At 48.6% G+C, this 16,937-nt stretch overlaps 1 protein-coding gene across 1 annotated transcript; it reads right to left on the bottom strand.

The window, feature by feature from the left end:
* Positions 1–2,345: 2,345 nt before the first annotated feature.
* On the bottom strand, positions 2,346–16,430 carry CIART (circadian associated repressor of transcription). The gene is made up of 6 exons (XM_075330865.1): positions 16,203–16,430; positions 9,751–10,302; positions 9,521–9,596; positions 6,884–6,962; positions 4,717–4,855; positions 2,346–4,640 (listed from the first exon to the last, which is right to left on the bottom strand). The coding sequence occupies exons 2-6, from the start codon at positions 10,285–10,287 to the stop codon at positions 4,116–4,118; spliced, it is 1,356 nt and encodes a 451-aa protein (XP_075186980.1). The 5' UTR covers positions 10,288–10,302; positions 16,203–16,430; the 3' UTR covers positions 2,346–4,115.
* Positions 16,431–16,937: the final 507 nt, after the last annotated feature.

The raw sequence follows: 16,937 nt of genomic DNA, 5'->3' as shown, positions 1-16,937 counted from the left end.
CTCACACCAGCCTGCTGCCATTGCTGAGCTAGCTCGGCACTGCTGGTAGTCCCATCCCGCAGCTGAAACAGTTAAGATACGGTCCTAGCGTTTGCTGGTCCTTCTTGGGCGCCCAGGAGCCTTTTTGGCCACAATGGAAGCGCTCTCCTTGAAGTTCTTGATGATGCGATAGATTGTTGACTGAGGTGCAATCTTTGTAGCTGCGATACTCTTACCTGTTAGGCCATTTTTGTGCATAACAATGATGGCTGCACGTGTTTCTTTAGCGATAACCATGGTTAACTGAAGAGAAACAATGATACCAAGCACCAGCCTCCTTTTAAAGTGTCCAGTGGTGTCATTCTTACTTAATCATGAGTGATTCCATTAACACAGGTGTGGGTGTTGATGAGGACAAGGCTGGCGATCAATCACTAAAACAATGTTAGCTGCTCCTTTTAAGGCAGGAATGCAATGATGTTGAAATGTGTTTTGGGGGTTAAAGTTCATTTTCTTAGCCAATATTGACTTTGCAAGTAATTGCTGTTAAGCTGATCACTCTTTATAACATTCTGAAGTATATGCAAATTGCCATTAGAAGAACTTAAGCAGTAGACTTTGTAAAAATTAATATTTTTAGCATTCTCAAAACTTTTGGCCATGACTGTAGTATAATTTTCCTGATTCACTATGTTGCTTACCTCACGGGCAGGCACGACCTTAGGTATCCATGGTTACAAACACAATCACGGTTCATTGTTTGTGGTTGTAACCATGGAGATCTAAGGTCGTGTCTGCACATGAGGTAAGAGAAGGTGAAATCAGGAGAACTATACTACATTTCTAAGTAGTGATATTTGCTATTATACCTACTATACTGTATATTGATTGGGATAGGATCTTAGAGATGGGAATATCCCTTTTAAATATCTAATCCTATCCTGTGTGACTGACAGTTTCTTTACAACCAGAGCATCTTGTTACCCAACATCTACTAATATTTATGTGTTCTATATAAAAATAATGTATAATGTACATTACAAATGAGGTAAGAGCACAGACACCATTGTACAGGGGGGGAGGGGGGGGAGGTGAGAGCGCAGACACCATTGTATAGGGGGAGAGGTAACAGCACACACACCATTGTACAGTGGGGAGAGCACACACAGTATTATACTGCAGGAGAGGCAAGAGCGCAGACAGTTGCACCGGAGGGGGGGGGGGGAGGTAAGAGCGCAGACACCATTGTACAGGGGGTGAGAGGTAAGAGCGCAGACACAGTTGTACAGGGGAAAGGTGGAAGTGCACAGTGTTGTACAGGGGAGAGGAGGCAGAAGAGCACAGATACTAATGTACAGAGGTAGCCGTAAGAGTGCAGAGATTATACTGCTGGGGATGAGCACAGACTATTGAACGGGGTGAAGGGGGGGGGGGGAAGAGAGAGGGGGAAGAACACAAACAAGGAGGGAGCATTCTGCCCATTTATTTAACATGACGCCTACAATACAGGCAGCGATTGAGCAGTTATGGAATTGGACTGTGTCAGTGTTCAGATCTATAAAGCAAAATATTCTTAAGTGTAGAAGGAGACACTTCCAAAGAGAACATCTGGGTCACATGGAAGGAAGTCTGAAGGAATTCGGAGGAGAGGTTTTTCCTAATTAAATTTTAATGCAATTTCACCTTCTGTCCAGTAGAGGTCACTGTTTCCATTAGTCTATATGCAGAGATTTAGTGTGGATTCCTATTGTAAACAGTGACATCTGCTGGTGGGATGTGGGAACAGCAACTAGTGAAAACTGCATTTACTTATTTCCTTTTGTAGATATTTCTAAAACAGAGTTGCAGCAACACCAGAAAGGTGTCGAGGAGCGTCTGCCACTTCCATTGTTATCACCTCTTTAATGGGAAGCCCTGGGGCGATGACTGTTCTTCTCAGCTCACATGGCACAGGAAGGTAAAACCGCAGGGCATGGTCACCACGCCTCAGTTCCACCCGCAGTCATTACCTTATGTTCTGGCTCCCAGCACGTGAGGAGGCGGCTGTGCCAAGCTGCACTGCAGAAAGCCGGCGCCCTGTTTACAAGCAAAGTAACCTCCGGAGTCTGAGATGCAGGATAGTCCCATAATCCGCCATACGATGGTCCGGACTTGGCACAGGATGGAGACGTTCTGTATGTTATCAATAGAAACCTTTTTTGTAAGGCCTCTACTTGCTGCGAGCGAGTAATAACATTGTGCCTCACGTCCCGCAGCTGCACACCTACAACCACTGACAGTTTGGTACAATGTGTCAGCGCAGGAAAGAAAAAAAAAAAACAAAACTATTGCCCTCAGTATAAATAAGACACGTGACTGCGCATAAATTTACATACAAAACTTAGTTTAATGTTACAAAATAATAAAATAAAAAAAATTAAAACAAAAATGAAAACAGCTCGATCTTTGTCCAAGTGGAGAAATCGCTGGAATTCTTCCCCCAAAACACTCTGTGCTGCTGTGAATTCCGGCTGCTCCCATCTCTCCATGATCCCCTCCTCTCAGGACCATTGCACTCCTCTCCTGAAATACTCTGTGCTGCTGTGGCCATCCTAAAATCAATTTTGCAAAGCTTCGGCATCCAGGAGAAGGCGATATTAAATCGGGCTGTAAATCTGCATAGACCGTCTTAGTGCATAGAGGTACTCGCCCCCCACCGAATAATAAATACATGTGCAATCACGCCAGCTGCATTTTCATGACATGTCAATGAATAGGTGCAGGGGATAATATTCAGTCACACTGGGGTTGGCACTGTGCCGTCACGTCGTGCCATGACCCGTCTCAGGACACAGTAGTAATCAGATTCCTTTTCACAGGCTCAGAAATAAGAATTATTTTTGCTTTTTTTGGTCAAATTTGTGCACAAAAATTATTCCTGAGGGGCATACATCATAGGCAATATTAAAGTAAGTATCTCATGTCCTATCTAGGTGTCCCAAGTCCATTAAGTGCCCACTTTCACCCGACTGCTCCAGAATTCATGCGGAAATATTGTGCATGCGCCATAGACGCATGCGCTGTAATCTCCTGGCTTTTGTCAATGTCACTTTATAGATGGCTGTCGAAAAGAACGTGAACCAAGCTCAGTACCTTGCCGATGATGTCAAGGGACAGGGAGCACGACGTACATTTAAGATGGCGCATGCGCATTATTGCCCGAAAAGCAAAAGGATGTAGGCCAAGAACAGTACCTTGCCAATGACATCAAAGTAGAGTGTACTGTATAAAGTCAAGAGGGTGCAGGCATTGCGCTAAATTCAAGATGGCGCAGGCGGTTCGCACATTCAGGAGGGCACCCACATTCAGGTCATACGCGGTGCGCAAATTCAGCAAAGGGCATGTGGCTGGCAAATCCATAAGGGCGCACAATTTCAGGAGGGTGCACAAATTTAGAAGGGCGCACGCGGCATGCAAATTCAGCAGGGGACACACGGCAGGCAAATTCATGAGGATGCACAAATTCAGGCCGTACGCGGCGTGCAAGTCCAGGAAGGGGCACGCAGCGAGCAAATTTATGAGGGCGCACACAAAGTGGTCTCTCAGCTGTGCTCAATTAAGAGTTTTGCGCACATGCAAAACCCAAAATCCCACAGCACATGCACAAGAGCTTGGCCCTGAAGAAACAGAATTCTGGAGCAGTCAAATCAGGGTCAAGATGGCAACGCACCGAAAGAAACCCAAACACTTGCCAGGTTTGTGACTGCCCACTGCCATAGAGGATCAGAGAGTCTAACGTTTTGAACATGCACCTTTCACATTGGGGGGAGATGTAGGAGACCCCCATTTTTGTAATATTCCTATAGAAAGGAGGGTGGTGTGTCCCACATTTTGAGAACGTTCTGGACCCCCACATGAGGGTGTTGAAATATTGCTATTTGTCTAACATACGCCTTTTCCTCCGTCTTTGGATCCAGGTCTCCATCTTGATGGAGCACGTTCCTCGAAAATTAAAATAAGAAACAAAAACACAACACATCCGACTCCCCCTCCATCCTGAAGCGTGGTAGTAATGGTGGCGGGGGTCATTCGTCAGACCCAAGACCAGGTGGTTTGGATCACATTGGCGAAGAGCGTTTTGTAGATCCCCGTGGGGCCTAAGTATTCTCGCCATCAGGTCTAGGAGCAGGAAGTAGGGGGAGGGAATGAGAATGGAGCTTGGAAGCGTCCAGACTTTGCGTGCCGGCATGCTGGGCAAGGGCCGGAGCACTTTGGCAGCGGAGGGCTAGCTCTGTCGGGTTCTCTTGGATATCGGTAAAAGGAGAGATGGATTTTTCTACCTCAGCTACCGGGATTGGATGAACTGGTGACGATGGCTGACTGTTCTGGACGAAGAAGATGACTCCACAACTAGGAGCGTTGGGTCCGAACAAGTCCTGGCCCAGGGCCCGGTTTAGATGATGCAAGTCGACCTGGCTGAGCGGAGGATTACAGATGGGAGCGGTGTGCATCCACGTCATGTTCATATTGGGCCACTGAGCCAACACCTGAGCCCTTTCCCTACAACAGGCGCAGTCGGGGTGCAGCGGGGCCTGGGCAGGATGGTCAGGGGGACTAGTCACAGACGCTCTGCCGGACCTCAGGACACTGCTCCTCTTCTCTGTAGAGGTGACGTCTGGTGGCTGCAGAAGGGAGACGGAAACCATTAATGACCGCGATCAGGGAAGAGGAGCAGAAGGTGGTAAGAACGTTCATTACCTTGGCCATTTTGTATCGGGGTTCTTCCATATCATAGTCCGAAGACGACGATGAAAAGGAGGATTGGGAGCTGGTAACATCGGGAAACCAAACCTTCAACATCATCTCCACCTGCAGAAGAGTGCCCAGGTACCGCTCACTGGATGGAAACAACATGGAAGAGGCCAGTCAGGAAGGGCTATGTGAAGAGTTAGGGATGGGAACATGAAAGGGAGCAGGAGGGATGTCTAAAGTGTAGAGGTGAGGAGGATATAATGAGGAGTAGGTGGGATTTATATAGTGTAGAGGGGAGGAGTGGGTGAGCTGTATATAGTGTAGGGGTCAGGAGGAGGTAGGATGTACCATATATAGTGTAGAGGGGGGAGGAGCAGCTGGGGGTATATATTATGTAAGGGTGAGGAGTAGGTGGGATGTATACAGTAGTGGTGGGATATATATAGCGAAGAGGTGAGGAGGAAGTGGAATGCATATAGTAGAGGTGGGAGTATATAGCATAGGGGTGAGGAGGGGGGGGATGTATATAGCATAGGGGGTGAGGGAAAGTGTGATGTATACGGTGTAGAGGGGAGGTGGGATGTATACAGTGTAAAGGGGAGGAGGAGGTGGGATGTATATATAGTGTAGGGGTGAAGGGTAGGTGGGATGTATACAGAGTGGAGGGGATGTATACAGTGTAGAGGGGAGGAGGAGGGGGATGTATACAGTGTAGAGGGAAGGAGGAGGTGGGATTTATACAGTGTAGAGGGAAGGAGGAGGTGGGATGTATACAGTGTAGAGGGGAGGAGGAGGTGGGATGTATACAGTGTAGAGGGGAGGAGGAGGTGGGATGTATATAGTGTAGGGGTGAAGGGTAGGTGGGATGTATACAGAGTGGAGGGGAGGAGGAGGGGGGGGGATGTATACAGTGTAGAGGGGAGGAGGAGGGGGGGGGATGTATACAGTGTAGAGGGGAGGAGGAGGTGGGGATGTATACAGTGTAGAGGGGAGGAGGAGGGGGGATGTATACAGTGTAGAGGGGAGGAGGAGGTGGGATGTATACAGTGTAGAGGGGAGGAGGAGGTGGGATGTATACAGTGTAGAGGGGAGGAGGAGGTGGGATGTATACAGTGTAGAGGGGAGGAGGAGGTGGGATGTATACAGTGTAGAGGGGAGGAGGAGGTGGGATGTATATAGTGTAGGGGTGAAGGGTAGGTGGGATGTATACAGAGTGGAGGGGAGGAGGAGGGGGGGGATGTATACAGTGTAGAGGGGAGGAGGAGGTGGGGATGTATACAGTGTAGAGGGGAGGAGAAGGGGGGGGGGATGTATACAGTGTAGAGGGGAGGAGGAGGTGGGATGTATACAGTGTAGAGGGGAGGAGGAGGTGGGATGTATACAGTGTAGAGGGGAGGAGGAGGTGGGATGTATACAGTGTAGAGGGAAGGAGGAGGTGGGATGTATACAGTGTAGAGGGGAGGAGGTGGGATGTATATAGTGTAGGGGTGAAGGGTAGGTGGGATGTATACAGAGTGGAGGGGAGGAGGAGGGGGGGGGGATGTATACAGAGTGGAGGGGAGGAGGAGGGGGGGGGGGATGTATACAGTGTAGAGGGGAGGAGGAGGGGGATGTATACAGTTAGAGGGGAGGAGGAGGTGGGATGTATACAGTGTAGAGGGGAGGAGAAGGGTGGGATGTATACAGTGTAGAGGGGAGGAGAAGGGGGGGATGTATACAGTGTAGAGGGGAGGAGAAGGGGGGGGGTGTATACAGTGTAGAGGGGAGGAGAAGGGGGGGGATGTATACAGTGTAGAGGGGAGGAGGAGGGGGGATGTATACAGTGTAGAGGGGAGGAGGAGGTGGGATGTATACAGTGTAGAGGGGAGGAGGAGGTGGGATGTATACAGTGTAGAGGGGAGGAGGAGGTGGGATGTATACAGTGTAGAGGGGAGGAGGAGGTGGGATGTATACAGTGTAGAGGGGAGGAGGAGGTGGGATGTATACAGTGTAGAGGGGAGGAGGAGGTGGGATGTATACAGTGTAGAGGGGAGGAGGAGGTGGTATGTATACAGTGTAGAGGGGAGGAGGAGGTGGGATGTATACAGTGTAGAGGGGAGGAGGAGGTGGGATGTATACAGTGTAGAGATGACATCCGCTAACTTAACACTGATGAGACATGACTACTACTCACCCCATCTCCGGTTTCTGGAGAACGCCCACGATCCTCTGTATCCGATCCATGGCGACGCTCTGCTGGAAACTGCTTAATCCTGTGGAAAGAAAGCAGAGCGGATTTATGAGCAGATCCGACACCGGGGCCACAGAAGACGACAGCTCAATCCTCTGCCATCACCGCGCCACGCCCCATTAGCGCCGAGGCGGCACAACTGAGCGCCCGGAGGGTACTGGCACAGGGGACACTGCGTTAAACTCCCGGTATGCCCAGGCTGACTGTCCTGGGGGAATTAAAGAGAACATCAAAGAGACAGACGGGCCCCCGTGTCGTGCACAACCCTGGAGCCCCAGTTTGCCCAGAGTGCTCCTTTCATATTACATTGATAGACGCAGGTTGTCTCCGCCATCGCCCGGCTCCTCCTGGGAGACATCACTCAGAACACTGTGACCTTCATCCACCTCCAACTCAGTCAAGATAAGACGTGAGCGAGAAATGGGTCAAGTATTGAAGCCGAGGCTCGAGGGAGGCAGTAATGTCCTCAACACAGGGGACCCCAGTAATCTACCTCACCAGGGGGCTGTAATCATGACACTGCCACCACTATCTGTCCTCACTTTTCCCTACCCCCATGAGATCAGCACACACCTCTCCTGAAGCGCTCTGTGCTGCTGTGGCCTCATTCCCCTATCAGGCCTTTATGTAACTCTGCACGTTCCTTCCTTGGGCGATCCCTCACTCCTGCCTCTCAGTTTTCTTTGATGTGACCTGGGCTGAGTCATCGCAGACAACCCCCGGAGCAGCGCTCCGATCGATGAGAGGTTCAATCAGGTAAATCACTGCACGGCGGGGCGTCCCCGGGGCAAAGAATCCCAGACGAGAAACGCGACCTAGTGATATTTCTACAACGGTGTCATAAGAAGCCCAGAAAGGAGTGAAATGGGAATATTTCAAAGGAAAGTGCACCCAGTGTATATTTCTCAAGGGATGTCACTAGCATGCAGGCATAAATACGGCCACACACCGCGTCCAGCAGCGTCATGTGCAGAATATGACTATTAATATATATTAATATATTATTATTATAATATAATATAATTATAAATCTCCTGCCTATTATGTAATCTACTTACAGGCAAAGTACAGGAGTTATCAGCCAAAAACAGCCCCACACGCCACCTCACTAATCCTGCAACTCAGCGCCTGTGCGGGAGGGGGGGGGTGTACATACTTACAGGGAAACTACTCATCAGTACAAGCATAAATGGCACAGTAAAGCTCCTATATGACATACTAGGGGTATACAAGTACCACCTCTATGTACAAGAATATAACTACTATAATACTGCCCCTATGTACAAGAATATAACTACTATAATACTGCTCCTATGTACAACAATATAACTACTATAATACTGCTCCTATGTACAAGAATATAACTACTATAATACTGCCCCTATGTACAAGAATATAACTACTATAATACTGCCCCCTATGTACAAGAATATTACTACTATAATACTGCCCCCTATGTACAAGAATACTACTACTATAATACTGCTCCCTATGTACAAGAATATAACTACTATAATGCTGCTCCCTATGTACAAGAATATACCTACTATAATACTGCCCCCTATGTACATGAATATAGCTACTATAATACTGCTCCTATGTACAAGAATATAACTACTATAATACTGCCCCTATGTACTAGAATATAACTACTATAATACTGCACCCTATGTACAAGAATATAACTACTATAATACTGCCCCTATGTACAAGAATATATCTAATAATAATAATAATAATTAATAATAATAATACTGCTCCTATGTACAAGAATATAACTACTAGAATACTGCCCCTGTGTACAAGAATATAACTACTATAATACTGCCCCTATGTACAAGAATATAACTACTATAATACTGCTCCCTATGTACAAGAATATAACTACTATAATACTGCTCCCTATGTACAAGAATATAACTACTATAATACTGCCCCCTATGTACAAGAATATAACTACTATAATACTGCCCCTATGTACAAGAATATAACTACTATAATACTGCTCCCTATGTACGAGAATATGTACGAGAATATAACTACTATAATACTACCCCTATGTACAAGAATATAACTACTATAATACTGCCCCTATATAATATAATACTGCTCCTATGTACAAGAATATTACTACTATAATATTGCATCCTATGTACAAGAATATAACTACTATAATACTGCCCCTATGTACAAGAATATAACTACTATAATACTGCCCCTATATAATATAATACTGCTCCTATGTACAAGAATATAACTACTATAATATTGCATCCTATGTACAAGAATATAACTACTATAATACTGCTCCTATGTACAAGAATATAACTACTATAATACTGCCCCTTTGTAAAAGAATATAACTACTATAATACTGCTCCCTATGTACAAGAATATAACTAATATAATACTGTCCCTATGAACAAGAATATAACTACTATAATACTGCCCCCTATGTACAAGAATATAACTAATATAATATTGCTCCTATGTACAAGAATATTACTACTATAATATTGCATCCTATGTACAAGATTATAACTACTATAATACTGCATTACAGATTTTAGGATTACTCACCTCTTTCATATCTCCCTCGCTTCAGTCCATTAAGAAGATTCGTCAGCGGCTTTATAAAACCTTGAAGTTCACGGCACTGAAAAAGAAACGAGAAAAAAAAATAAATAAAAAATAGTTTGTACCCCAAGTGTCAGTGTGTTATAGATTTGTATACACCAGGTGGCGGCATTATTACTGGTGTCCATCTTAGCGGGAATTCTGTCTGAGACAGGACAAAACGTGGGCATTACCTTCTGGGCGAAGATCCGGTCTCCTTCGGTCACTTGTAAACTGGACTCCTTGTCCCTCCACCAGCTTGAGGTCAGTTCTGTCTCCGGTTTTCGTTGCCTCTTGAGTCCTTGAGGGGCTTCCAACTTTTCCTCCTCTTTTAAGACTAGGCGTTTCCGTTGCTTGTCCGGTTTCTGCAGGGCTGACTCCTCGTTGATGAGGCTGCTTTGATCGTTACAAGAACTTCTCCTCCCTTCCACTTCTCCCGGGTACAGGAGGTGCTGCCCTGAACGTCGGAGCCAGAAGGACCTTCTGGCTTGATACTCGCTCTCCAGGCGGATTAGGACCGGGTGGTCTGCGCTCGTCAGGCGGGAGTTTGGGATCATGTGTGAAGTTTCAAAATCCTCTTCCGTTTTGTTGCTGCTTTCCTCCATGGAGTCTGTGAGGAACACGTCGAAGTCCACATACTTGTGCCCGTCCGGGTCGGTGGTAGTGGAATTACTAGCAGAGCACAAGGAGTCGCAGGACGACAAGAAGTCGGAGGATGCTGTGTCTTCCATCGAGGAATCAGAGGTCTGAGGGCAAAAGGAGAAGACTCTCAGGTCTCAACAGAGGTGAAGGGGAAATGAATGACAGATTTTACCCCGACCAACCATACACATACACGCTCGGTTCAGCTGACTACTCTCTCAGACCATCTGCTCAACACATGTACATTCAGTGCCGCCGGCTGCTCTAAGACCGTACTCCAAACACATGCACACTCAATATACTGCTGCCTCAGACTGTCTTCTATACGTAGTCTACTCAACTGGCCACTCTCTCAGACCACCTTCCATATACGATACATGGAATGTATCTTCCATACGCGTGCACGCTCCATACGCCGCTCCCTCAGACCATCTTCCATACGCGTGCACGCTCCATACCCCGCTCCCTCACACCATCTTCCATACGCGTGCACGCTCCATACGCCGCTCCCTCAGACCATCTTCCATACGCCGCTCCCTCAGACCATCTTCCATACGCTCCATACCCCGCTCCCTCACACCATCTTCCATACGCGTGCACGCTCCATACGCCGCTCCCTCACACCATCTTCCATACGCGTGCACGCTCCATACGCCGCTCCCTCAGACCATCTTCCATACGCGTGCACGCTCCATACCCCGCTCCCTCACACCATCTTCCATACGCGTGCACGCTCCATACGCCGCTCCCTCAGACCATCTTCCATACGCCGCTCCCTCAGACCATCTTCCATACGCTCCATACCCCGCTCCCTCACACCATCTTCCATATGCGTGCACGCTCCATACCCCGCTCCCTCACACCATCTTCCATACGCGTGCACGCTCCATACGCCGCTCCCTCAGACCATCTTCCATACGCGTGCACGCTCCATACCCTGCTCCCTCAGACCATCTTCCATACGCGTGCACGCTCCATACCCTGCTCCCTCACACCATCTTCCATACGCGTGCACGCTCCATACCCCGCTCCCTCACACCATCTTCCATACGCGTGCACGCTCCATACGCCGCTCCCTCACACCATCTTCCATAAGCCGCTCCCTCGGACCATCTTCCATATGCGTGCACACTCCATACGCCGCTCCCTCGGACCATCTTCCATATGCGTGCACGCTCCATACGCCGCTCCCTCGGACCATCTTCCATACGCGTGCACGCTCCATACGCCGCTCCCTCAGACCATCTTCCATACGCATGCACGCTCCATATGCCGCTCCCTCAGACCATCTTCCATACGCGTGCACGCTCCATACGCCGCTCCCTCAGACCATCTTCCATCAGCCGCTCCCTCGGACCATCTTCCATATGCGTGCACGCTCCATACGCCGCTCCCTCTGACCATCTTCCATACGCCGCTCCCTCAGACCATCTTCCATACGCGTGCACGCTCCATACGCCGCTCCCTCAGACCATCTTCCATATGCGTGCACGCTCCATACGCCGCTCCCTCACACCATCTTCCATAAGCCGCTCCCTCGGACCATCTTCCATATGCGTGCACGCTCCATACGCCGCTCCCTCGGACCATCTTCCATACGCGTGCACGCTCCATACGCCGCTCCCTCACACCATCTTCCATACGCGTGCACGCTCCATACGCCGCCCCCTCACACCATCTTCCATACCCACTCTATTCAGTCATCAGATCTCGATCATAAATTATACCGCAAGCTCTCCCCCTAAGACAGGGAGGGACATGACCGATACACACGTGTTTTTGAACTAATCGTATGGGGTGCCGGAATCTGTCCCCAGCCATTTGACATTAAGCTATCTCAACAGGCAGAAAGACAATATAGAGTTGCCCTTTAAGGCTCTCCGCCTTATGTTCTACAGCTCAGATCAGTTTATGTAATCTTCAATTCCCTCGTCATTAGTCCCGTTGAAAAAAAAAAAATAAAAAAAAAAAATTGTTGACTCATTTCGCAACTTGTGAAGCAAAGGGCATGGCTCGCCGCTGGGACATGTGTGACTCCAGCTGCCAAGGCGAGGCGATCCATCATGACACCGCATCCAAGCGATGTACGGCGCGTCGACACGTGTCGGCGTTATGCAACAGCGATCGCATTACAAGAGAGGAAAGTGAGAGGGGTGGAGGGTCCGTGACCAGATCCCGACAGGAGGGGGCGCTGTGGGAAGACGCATTACAGGCTGGAAATCCTACTCCAATCAGCTGACGGTGGAGCACGGGACACATGCAGAGATTGTGCCACCAGCCGGCCTCGGTCTGCACTGACATGTGCGCGGCGGCGAACAGGCAGATTAGCACACTGGCACATGCTGTGCCCTGAGCATGTCCCATCATCATAGCAACAACGTAGACAAGATCATAAAAGGGGACTCCACCTACAATACACAAGCTCAAAGCCTAAGCTCCTTACTCTGCACAGTCCCCCACATTATATAGTGTTGTACCGGGAACTGCAGAACCATAGGGGGCAGTCCTGAGCGCAGGACCCCGACATATCGAGGGCTAGGGAGCCATATGGACAGTAGCTGGTCTGAGTGGGCAGCCTCTTTAAAAGACGTCCCAACGAGAAAACAAAAAAAAAACAAAAAACACACAGCTTAGAAACGATTCTTTGTAATAGATCAGAAGTGGTGCATGTGTGCAAGGTTCGCATCCTCATTCATTGTGTACGAGGCGGTCCCAACTAGAAAATGGTGGTCTGTAAGGCCCATTGCATAGGAGTAATGGTCAGGTGGGGGCAACGCCGCGTACGTGAGCTCTATCCTTTGTCTATGGGACTGCTGTATATAACCGCTCCAGTATTTCTGACAGTCCCACAGCCAATAAATGGCCACGATTCCATTTTAAAGTGGCATTTCATAGCCCCCAATCTCGGGATCAGTAGGTGGCCCTGAAAGCAAGGAGTTGTTCTATTCTGTTGTGCCATGAAATGGCCAACCCCTTTAAGAAAGTTGCCAAAGGGGGAAAAATTATAAAATAATAATAATGATAATAATAAATATATATTTGGCTGCAGCAGTCCCCTCAAAGAAATGGCTAAAATAAATACCGTACTAGAATTTGGGATTGGATCTGATATAATCATTGATCGGGACGGAAGTTGCGCCTGTTGGAACACACATGCGTCCCATCACACGTTAGCCACCGGCAACCATATCTTCCAATGTCTGCCTCATAAAAGAGTCAGGACATTTGTTCATAATTAACCAGGTGTCAATAGAGCGGGAGCCTGATGATGTAACCCTCCATTGTGCTCTCATGGGCACACTTGGGAACTTAGAAGGGAACTCCACCAAGCCTCAAAGTGAGCATGGAGATCTGAGGTAGTCACCCACAGGCCGTTTACGCTGTTGCTAAGCAACTTCCTGTCAATTTTGTGCCCCTCTAGCTTTTCTAATCACTATTTAACTCTTTTAGCCAAATGGTATGTGGCGGAGTGATACTTTAAGAAACAGAAGATTACAGTATAGTGATTATTGCCCTCCAGGGAACATTCCACGATGTCAATCAAGTTTGTGACTGCGGTTTCTATTATTGCCGCACTGAGGCCTTGTGTTGGTCTCCAGTGCAGTGTTGCCCATAGCTACCAATCAGGTTGCTGCTTTGATTTGCAAACCTACCTCAGAAAAATGAGAGCTGGCTGTTGATTGGTAGCTAAGGGAAACCATATAAAATAGCTTCCTGATTCCAAAATCAAAGTCACACAAAGCGGTGTTTGGTACTGCGGAGCATGAAAGTGAAGAGGATAGGTCAGAGCTGCAATACCGCACACAACCAGCTGACAAGGGAGGTGCTCTTCGTGAAAGAAAGTTGCCCTTTAAGAGACTGTAGGAACAGTAGTAGTTGTGGCAAAATTAAAATGATTGGTTGCTATGGGGAACCAGGACAGCATCGGCGGTTTAGGCAAGTCTGCAGTGAAGGGGCTTTTTTCAGTTTTAACCGCTAACCACCCACGGCCAATTCCTGCTGAACAGTTTGCGGCACAATAAAGGGATCTGTTGCCACAACTTCCTAGTGGATACTACTAAGTATGAACAGGTCCTTAAAGGGGCTTTCTGGGATTGGAAAAAAAATACCACCAACAGCGAGGTACGGATTATATATTACATATATTCCCCTCAAACGCTGTTTCACTCTCCAGTGCTCCTCATGTCAGCAATGGGACCGCTGCAGCCAATCACAGACCTTGCAGATAAGGTGCAGCATAATGTCCACCCAGAACCAGTCAGCAAGGATATACGTATACGCACCATGCCCACCCGGAACCAGTCAGCAAGGATATACGTATACGCACCATGTCCACCCGGAACCAGTCAGCAAGGATATACGTATACGCACCATGCCCACCCGGAACCAGTCAGCAAGGATATACGTATACGCACCATGTCCACCCGGAACCAGTCAGCAAGGATATACGTATACGCACCATGCCCACCCGGAACCAGTCAGCAAGGATATACGTATACGCACCATGCCCACCCGGAACCAGTCAGCAAGGATATACGTATACGCACCATGTCCACCCGGAACCAGTCAGCAAGGATATACGTATACGCACCATGTCCACCCGGAACCAGTCAGCAAGGATATACGTATACGCACCATGCCCACCCGGAACCAGTCAGCAAGGATATACGTATACGCACCATGCCCACCCAGAACCAGTCAGCAAGGATATACGTATACGCACCATGCCCACCCGGAACCAGTCAGCAAGGATATACGTATACGCACCATGCCCACCCGGAACCAGTCAGCAAGGATATACGTATACACACCATGCCCACCCGGAACCAGTCAGCAAGGATATACGACTCTCCAGCACTCTTTAGGTCAGTCAGGGAAGCGCTGCAGCCAATCACAGGCCTCACAGATAACGTGAAGCACAATGTCCCCAGGGACCAGTCAGGAAGGATATACGTATACGCACAATGGCACCCCTGACCCCCAGAAGCAGTCAGTAAAGATATATGTATACGCACGATGCCCACCCGGAACCAGTCAGAAAGGATATACGACTCTGCAGCACCCCTTATGTCTATCAAGGGACTGCTGCAGCCAATCACAGGCCTCATAGATAATGTGCAGCACAATGTCACCCGGAACCGTCAGCAAGGATATACGCACCATGCCCCCCCAAAACCAGTCAGCAAAAATACACATATACGCATCATGCCATTTGTGGAACCAGTCAGCAAGAATATACGTATACGCACCATGCCCACCCGGAACCAGTCAGCAAGAATATACGTATACGCACCATGCCCACCCCAGAACCAGTCAGCAAGGATATACGTATACGCACCATGCCCACCCAGAACCAGTCAGCAAGGATATACGTATACGCACCATGCCCACCCAGAACCAGTCAGCAAGGATATACATATACGCACCATGCCCACCCAGAACCAGTCAGCAAGGATATACGTATACGCACCATGCCCACCCAGAACCAGTCAGCAAGGATATACGTATACGCACCATGCCCCCCCGGAACCAGTCAGCAAGAATATACTTATATATGCCCCCCCGGAACCAGTCAGCAAGAATATACTTATATATGCCCCCCCGGAACCAGTCAGCAAGAATATACTTATATACGCACCATACCCACCCCAGAACCAGTCAGCAAGAATATACTTATATATCCCCCCCCCCCCGGAACCAGTCAGCAAGAATATACTTATATATGCCCCCCCGGAACCAGTCAGCAAGGATACACTTATATACGCACCATGCCCCCCCTCCCCCCCCCCCGGAACCAGTCAGCAGGGATACACGTATATGACATGGCCAAGGTGGAAACATATTAAACGATCGCCGCAGCGTTTACGTATTGAAATCCCACAAGGTGACAAAACCAAAAATAGAATATTTATAAATTTATTAAAGGGAATTTTCAATAAACCCCCCCAATCATTCCATTTCCGGCACTCTACAGGGGCGGGGGTCGTCCCCGCCGCGCACTCACCTCCGCTGCGCCCCGTCCGCAGAGCTCGTCGTTCTGTCGGTCAGTGCTCGGGGTGCTGTCTCTGCTCCGCTCACTGACTGTCTCTTTACAAGACCACCTTCCAATAAAGAGCAATGAAATCGTCTGTTTGGCCCCTGAAGCCTCCCAACCGCAGTCTGCAGCCGTCTCTCACCGCGTCCCCGGACGTCTCTCCCTACAGAGAACACTTACATGCAAACACGTGCAACCCATCACGTGTAACCCCCTGTGCACCCGTGTCTGTTTTCCTATTGGTCAATCAAGAACCGTTCTCCTCAGACGGAACACTCTCATGTCAGCCATCGGATTGGCTACACTGAAAGTAGGCGGGTAAAAAAGGGGTGTCGGTACGTTGCGATTGGTCAGAAGGCAGTGGACGGTGCACCCGCCCCTTACATGTGGACTGGGGAAGCAGTAGTAGATGCAATGTGATGGGCGGGGAGAGAAGGGCGGACACCTGAAAGCTGATTGGAGGAATAGATGTAGTAGTGGGCGGGCACTAGCGGTGGTGAGGGTGTACGGCGTGCTCATTGATAGCCATGGTGTAGTGCGGGGGAGCTGTGACTGCTCCGTATAAGGGTGGGGATGTGAGGAGGGGGACTATGGGGGTGAATGATCAATAATCCCATTACTTTTCAGGTAAAATATATCTTTGTAGCGTGTTAGCCAGTAGAGATAAAAAAATTGTTTAAAAGACCAGTTCTTTTAAACAATTTT

Source organism: Anomaloglossus baeobatrachus, chromosome 12 (genome assembly GCF_048569485.1).
Source record: "Anomaloglossus baeobatrachus isolate aAnoBae1 chromosome 12, aAnoBae1.hap1, whole genome shotgun sequence".
Lineage (NCBI taxonomy): Eukaryota > Metazoa > Chordata > Amphibia > Anura > Aromobatidae > Anomaloglossus > Anomaloglossus baeobatrachus.
The sequence above is the reverse complement of the archived record's forward strand: the minus strand, read 5'-3'. Positions and strand labels throughout refer to the sequence as shown.